This window comes from Neoarius graeffei, chromosome 7 (assembly GCF_027579695.1).
Source record: "Neoarius graeffei isolate fNeoGra1 chromosome 7, fNeoGra1.pri, whole genome shotgun sequence".
Classification (NCBI taxonomy): domain Eukaryota; kingdom Metazoa; phylum Chordata; class Actinopteri; order Siluriformes; family Ariidae; genus Neoarius; species Neoarius graeffei.
In genome coordinates this window covers 66781926-66789761 of record NC_083575.1, presented here as the reverse complement: position 1 = coordinate 66789761, position 7836 = coordinate 66781926, and the positions used below count along the sequence as shown (strand labels likewise).

The following is a 7836-nucleotide window of genomic DNA, read 5'->3' as shown; positions in this document are numbered from 1 at the left end:
TAATTAATTGCTTTCAGTCTTGCAGAGTTGACTACCTGAACAAAAATCTTCTGTTGGTTTCAGATTTGTGATGAATGCAGTCTCGGACAAGTTCATTTCAGCTGCTATTTTCTGATAAAGCTCCTCTTTCAGTTCCTGGATACATAATAAACATTGCATAGTAAATCCTACTGCCTACATAGACTGTAGTCTAGCTGTTTTTTCTGTTATGCAAAAATACTAAATTACTTACATTCTCTAAAAGGCAAACTGCAGCAGGGTTTCCTTTAAATGGTAAATTAGTAAATGCATCAACAGTATATACTGGAATCTCCATTAGTGATCCTGAGATGTCCCTAAGATTCCTGTATTAGGATGTGTAGATGGATTGTTCATCAAAATTAGGACAACATTGTGTTTGTGCTAGCAGAATATGCCTCAGCTTTGACTTTGAGCTTGACGTGTTGACAGGGGACACCTACATGTAATTTTAAAGGGCTAGCTACATGTAATTTTATACCGCTACAGTGGTGCTTGAAAGTTTGTGAACCCTTTAGAATTTTCTATATTTCTGCATAAATATGACCTAAAACATAATCAGATTTTCACTTAAGTCCTAAAAGTAGATAAAAAGAACCTAGTTAAACAAATGAGACAAAAAAATACTTGGTCATTTATTTATTGAGGAAAATGATTCAATATTACATATCTGTGAGTGGCAAAAAGTATGTGAACCTTTGTTTCAGTATCTGGTGTGACCCCCTTGTGCAGCAATAACTGCAACTAAACATTTCTGGTAACTTGATCAGTCCTGCACACCGGCTTGGAGGAATTTTAGCCCATTCCTCCATACAGAACAGCTTCAACTCTGGGATGTTGGTGGGTTTCCTCACATGAACTGCTCGCTTCAGGTCCTTCCACAACATTTCAATTGGATTAAGGTCAGGACTTTGACTTGGCCATTCCAAAACATTAACTTTATTCTTTTTTAACCATTCTTTGGTAGAACGACTTGTGTGCTTAGGGTCGTTGTCTTGCTGCATGACCGACCTTCTCTTGAGATTCAGTTCATGGACAGATGTCTTGATATTTTCCTTTAGAATTCACTGGTATAATTCAGAATTCATTGTTCCATCAATAATGGCAAGCTGTCCTGGCCCAGATGCAGCAAAACGGGCCCAAACCATGATACTACCACCCCCCTGTTTCACAGATGGGATAAGGTTCTTATGCTGGAATGCAATGTTTTCCTTTCTCCAAACATAATGCTTCTCATTTCAACCAAAAAGTTGTATTTTGATCCCATCCATCCATAAAACATTTTTCCAATAGCCTTCTGGCTTGTCCACGTGATCTTTAGCAAACTGCAGATGAGCAGCAATATTCTTTTTGGAGAGCAGTGGCTTTCTCCTTGCAACCCTGCCATGCACACCATTGTTGTTCAGTGTTCTCCTGATCGTGGACTCATGAACATTGACATTAGCCAATGTGAGAGAGGCCTTCAGTTGCTTAGAAGTTACTCTGGGGTCCGTTGTGACCTCACCGACTATTACACGCCTTGTTCTTCGAGTGATCTTTGTTGGTCGACCACTCCTGGGGAGGGTAACAATGGTCTTGAATTTCTTCCATTTGTACACAATCTGTCTGACTGTGGATTGGTGGAGTCCAAACTCTTTAGAGATGGTTTTGTAACCTTTTCCAGCCTGATGAGCATCAACAACGCTTTTTCTGAGGTCCTCAGAAATCTCCTTTGTTCGTGCCATGATACACTTCCACAAACGTCTTGTGAAGATCAGGTTTTGATAGATCCGTTCTTTAAATAAAACAGGGTGCCCATTCACACCTGATTGTCATCCCATTGATTGAAAACATCTGACTCTAATTTCACCTTCAAATGAACTGCTAATCCTAGAAGTTCACATACTTTTGCCACTCACAGATGTATGTAATATTGGATCATTTTCCTTAATAAATAAATGACCAAGTATGATATTTTTGTCTCATTTGTTTAACTGGGTTCTCTTTATCTACCTTTAGGACTTGTGTGAAAATCTGATGATGTTTTAGGTCATATCTATGCAGAAATATAGAAAATTCTAAAGGGTTCATAAACTTTCAAGCACCACTGTAGTATTGGAATTAGCTTTTGTTTTATACACTTTCTGCAACTGAATGAATGAATAAATAAATAATATGGTGAGGGTGAAGACTGAAATGTTTTTTCTCGGAGGCACATGCAAATGAAAAAAAAGTAACATCACAATGCAGCTGAACACACTGAAGAAACCAAGAGTGCTAACTTTCATAGTGTATGAGCTCACATACATAAAGAATGGGTGTGCTTGGTTCTCTACAGTGCACTAGTATTCCAGCCAAGATGTATTCCAGCTTCACACCAAGTGTTCCCAGGATTGGCTCCCGATCCGCCATGAATCAATGACCAATAAAAATTTGTTACTGAACTTGAATGAAGTAATATCCTCTCATTTTGGATTTTCTGTTATACACGCACTGGCCCATTCATGACAATGTATACAAAATTTGATCTGAAAGGGAAAACACCTGTGCCTCTGTTATGCTTTGTGGGACATTTCAGTGGCATGGCTTGGGTCCACTTCAAACACAGTGTAGGTAAGGGTTGACATTGCATTCAGTTTAATGTCTGACCAAGTGACCAAAAAGACTGGCCCAAAAATCAGTTTAGTGACCAATAACCAGAGGTTGACAGAGTACCCAACTTCATTACTTAAATCAAAGTACAGATACCACTGGTCAAATGTTACTCCAATACAAGTAAAAGTTGTACAGTCAAATTTTTACTTAAGTTAAAGTACTGAAGTATTTGCTTTTTAAAAATAAGTATCAAAAGTACATTTTCTGTCAATGCATTGTTGTATTATTGCCACAACGCTTACAAAACCTAATGCCTCTGAAGCAGCTGACTGGATTTATTGAAGAGCTTGTAGAACCTGTAGAATAAATACTTGGAAGAATGTTACAAAATGTAAGTACAACGCCACAGTCCCTTTAAGAAACTACAGATCCCACCAACCAACTTCTGCGTTGACCTACGTCACGCCGGGGTGGGATCACCTACGTCACTTCCTCCATGAGCCTATAAGTGACGCAACCACAGTCCGCCTAAGAACTACAAATCCCATCAACCCACTTCCGCGATGGCCTACGTCACGCCGGGGCAGGATCACCTACGTCACATCCTCAGTGAAGGCATAAGTAACTGAGCAACACTTCCGACTTCCTCTTTTGGCGCCTCATGAGTTCCTCACATGGACACAAAGAGACCGCTCGTCAGAGCCCCCAAGATAAGGACGTCTTTCTCCTGAGAAAACGATTCAACACGCTTTTTGTTTACCCTTGGCCACGGTAGAACTACTTAAATCGTGCTATATCTCTCTCGGTTGAGCTACAGCTGGTTTTGTTTGTCTATTATAAGTACGTACGACTGCAGCCCAAAGCAGTTTAATTAAAAGTTAGAAGCGACCCGATTCCTTCTGACCAAAAGCGCTGTGCACATTGTTTGATCAGAGACTTTCTTCCCACAAACTACAAGCGTCAGACCAAGAATTCTCTGCTATCTACAGAAGCGACTCACGTGCTCCTGTGGACTCTGAAAGTTTCGGAACATCCTCATAATCTTGCGTCAAGGCAAGATACTGAAGTAAGAGACTGGCATTTGGGCAAAACTAGTCTTAGGAATTAGCTTTATTAAGGAGTGTGAATTAAACTCAGGAATTGTTTGTGTACACTGTAGACACTCGGTGTTGAATTGATTGTTCTATTTTGTTTTGATCTCTCAATTGCTTAATAGATAGGCTTTTGCATGCTTTCCTCTATTCCTTTCTAACCCTTAATTTCATTATTACACATATTTTGACCTCATCAAGATTTCAGTGGATTTAGTAGTGTTATAAGCTAGCTTAGCTAGCAACACACAGCTAATTCTTTTGTCTCGTTAGCAAGCTAGGCTAACCTCTTGTTTAGGCCACAAGGTCTACACCACGTGGTCACAAGGCCTCACACCCACAAACACACCTTAGTTAGCAACAGAGCTAATCCTTTGTTCTACTTGGATAACATTCCTTTGTCTTAGCTAGCAACCAAGCTAGGCCTCCACCACGTGGACACACACACAAACACATCTTAGCTAGCAACTAAAGCTAACTCTTTTGTTCTACTTAGAAACATGTGGTCACCTCCCCCTACACTCTCACACACACACACACGCTCATCAAGTATATATCATGTTTGTATATATTTCAACTGCCATTACTCATTTTTATCTTTGTTATAATAAATTCAATTATTATTGAAACTGTGTGTTTATTTGTTGTGCCTAATATTTTTGAAGTAGCCCAATCTCAAAAGAATTCCAAGGTGCATATGAGTTATGTAATACGGTAAGTGATCATAATAATTTGGAATATACCATAATTTAGCTGTTTGGTAATTTATTATTAAGCACCAAAATTAATGGTATTAATTAATGAGATTATCAATGAGACTGATTTAATGAGATTATTAATGAGACTGATTTAATTAGATTGATCACTTAAAACTAATTGCACCTACAAAAATGAAACACAACTGAACTAAAAAAGAGCCACTGTTATTTTCTTTTTTTTTATTGTAACACTCCTCCCCACCCCCACAAAGCAGCATGGTAGTGTTCTGACCCAGCTCTGGCAGTGTGTGCACACATGTATGTGTATGTTAATCAGGAAGACACTGGAATAGCTATAAATGCAGCTTGCTCCAAAAATAAAAATGACAATCCAACCTGCTTAAAACCCAGGTCCACACCTCGAACTTAATAGCTGCCCAACAGCAACACTGCTTTAAGCAAGACAAAAAAGTGCAAGACCATCATCTGACATCAAAACAAAAAAATCCAGCAATTTGTTGTGGCTGACTAGTACAATACTGTCCATCTCACAGGTCTCACATGCGTACATGTGCAAGTGTCTGTATTCATGCACATATGAATCTGCCTGTGGAATCATGGTGGTTTAATGTTAAGCTAGGTAGTCAGTGAAGCGCCACCTGACATGCTAGCAAAATCTTTTCAAACTCAAAATCATATTGGGTAGCTAACGTTACTAAAAAAAAAGATTTCTACATTCTGTTTATTTGGCAAGATTATGCTAAAATGTTTCTGAAAGGACTTCAGATAAGTTAATGTTATTCATGTTAGCGTAACTCCATTTTTACACGTTAACTAAGAGTGTCCAAGTTATCTAGCTATGTGTTAACATTAGCCATGGACAATGCTATGGCAACTTGGTGGGCAAATCCATAGAAAGTCATTTGACTAACCAGACTGCATAGCTATTGCAACGTTATCGCTAGCTCTAAAAGCACATAAAACCTCATTGTGAAAACAGTAACACATATTGTAACAAGATGGCGGTGCACAGTGGTGCGGCGGCTTCTCGGCTCCCAGTTAGTGTTCGACCCCTTCCCACCTTTTCTATTAACTCGTGCAACAAACCAGGGCTCTTCAGTGCGCACATTTCACTTGCATTTGCGAGCGAATTTTTCGGCATGCGAACGACGAAAAAAAAATGCGCATTCGTTCGAGGGCTTCTTGCGGCCGACAATTTAGGAAAGCACTGAGCACAGACACGATGAGTTTAACATTCTAAAATGTATCAAACGTTAAACTGCAAAGTATGTAAATCCAGTGCTGGATAGCCTACCTAATATAGTGTAATGAGTAACGGCCTGTATTGTTGTAAGCGTGTGTGTGTGTGTGTGTGTGTGTGTTCTGCCCGCGCCTTGATCCCTGTCTGTAGTTGCGTGCATTGCCTCTGTCTTGCACTGCGGTGGTTCCCATGGTAGCCGGGGGGGGGAGTGAAAAAGTTACATTTTTTTTGCCGTTCTGCCATGCTAGTGCGTTTTACCGGGACATGAGATTTCAGCATTTTTATTCTTCTCTGTCTGTAGCTTGAATAAGTTTAGGCAACTGAATAACACTTTCAGTTAAAGTTGAGTCTGGTGCTTTTGTGCTGACGCTACAATAGCCTACTATCACAATAAATATCCCCCATAACATTTCCCGTTTTCTACTCATCTTTCTGTGATTGCCCCTCTTTCCCACGGTTGTATGTTGTGGGTGTGGCATTAGGTGGGAAAAGTGCTTTTTAGGGATTCATCAGATCATTCAACTGAGAGCTGGTTCGGACTGAGCTGAGAAATATATTCGCTATGCAGAGAATAACGGCGTTTTTTAAAAGCAATGATGGTGGAAACAAGAATAAAAGAACGAGGAAGAAAGTGTAGTGAAGAAAGCTACAACGATGGGAGAAGGTGCGGGAAAATTATATAATGAGATGGAAAGCACACACCCCAGTGCAAACATTTAGATGGGAACATACAACACAGCAGAAAAACAAATAATATACAGTATATACAAATGGTGCATGTCACAACACAGCAGAAAAACAAAGAATATATATACAACTGGGCATGTTGAGTTGCAGATGTTAATTGCATATTAGTTATAGAAACTCAGTTCAGCTACAAAACTCAGGATATTGCACTGTATATTGTATTGTATTGGGTATGGATGTAAAAGTGTAGAAATATAAAATATACAAAAGCTATAAAAACTAAAAAGTTGCTCTGTGAGGTTGCACTGTAATAAGTATTGCACTGTAATAAGTATTGCACTGTATCAGGTAAGAGTGTGAGAATAATGTCCTTTTAGGTCCTTGTTGGTGCATTTTTGCACCTGCCAGAAGTGGCATCAGTCAGTGCATGTAATTAGCCTTTTTCACATTACGTCACTTGCAGAAGAACCTCACATCCGTTTTCAGCCTTTTGAATGGAAGAAGAGGCGGCATGCTAATCTGCTGGCTAACAAGTAGCAACCATAGAAAGTCAGTAAACTTCCTTTCCAAAACAAGGCAGATAGGTGACTGGAATGGTCGCTAACAATACGTAATGATAAACAACAATGCGCAATATTATTATCAATCTTATCTGTGAATGACACAGTTTTGTTAACATGTGTTGCCACCGCATACCTCTTCTTCCATTCAAAAGGCTGAAAACAGATAAGTGAAGTAATGTGAAAAAGGCTAATTGTTCAGCGTGGTTATGGCCTGTGGGAAAAAACTGCTGTTGAGTCTGTTGGTCCTTGCTTTGATTCACCTGTAACGCCTGCCTGAGGGCAGCAAGTCAAAGAACTCAGAGCCAGGGTGGGAGCTGTCCTTGATGATGTTATTAGCTCTGCTGAGCTCTGCTCTCTGTTTAGCTATTGTTTGTTCATTTATTCATTCGTTCATTCATTCATTCTCATTTTGCGTTTTATGTGTTGGTGTGTCTAAGGTTTGCGCTGCAATAAACCTTTAAAATGAAAACCTACTTGTGCTTGTGCCCCCATTTTTTCCCTGTGCTCCTAAAATTTTTAACTTAGGAGCACGTGTGCTCCTGAAAAAAAAAAAGTTAGTGTAGAGCCCTGCAACAAACTGAGGCTAAAATACAGCGCACAGGACCTAATTATTCTGGGGAACCTGAATGTGGGACTGAAACCAGATGTCAAGGCAGCATTAGGACGTTTTGGGCTGCTAAAGGAGAGTAGATGAAGGAAAACAAAGCAGCAGCGCGCAAGGAGACAACTGTGCGCCCGGAGGCAGAAGAGGGGGCTAACAACAGACCTGCTCTTCCAACTCTGTTCCTGTCTAATGTCCGCTCTCTGGACAACAAGATCGAACTGTTTAGGCTGAGACTGAACTTCCACAAGGAGATGAGGAATTGCTGTGCTTTCCTGATCACCGAGACCTGGCTGAACGACAACATGCCAGACTCCGTGTACCACCTGGATGGACTACTTTT

At 40.0% G+C, this 7836-nt stretch overlaps 1 protein-coding gene across 1 annotated transcript in view; it reads right to left on the bottom strand.

Annotated features, from left to right (window-relative positions):
* The window catches only part of LOC132889600 (phenazine biosynthesis-like domain-containing protein), a 43515-nt gene extending 43168 nt beyond the window's left edge, over positions 1–347 (bottom strand). Inside the window, exons 1-2 of the mRNA XM_060926269.1 lie at positions 233–347; positions 36–135 (exon numbers count right to left, since the gene is read on the bottom strand). Of these exons, the coding sequence (XP_060782252.1) occupies positions 36–135; positions 233–316 (184 nt within the window). The 5' untranslated portion in view covers positions 317–347. The remainder of the gene's footprint in view (positions 1–35; positions 136–232) is intronic.
* Between the last annotated feature and the right edge of the window lie 7489 nt (positions 348–7836).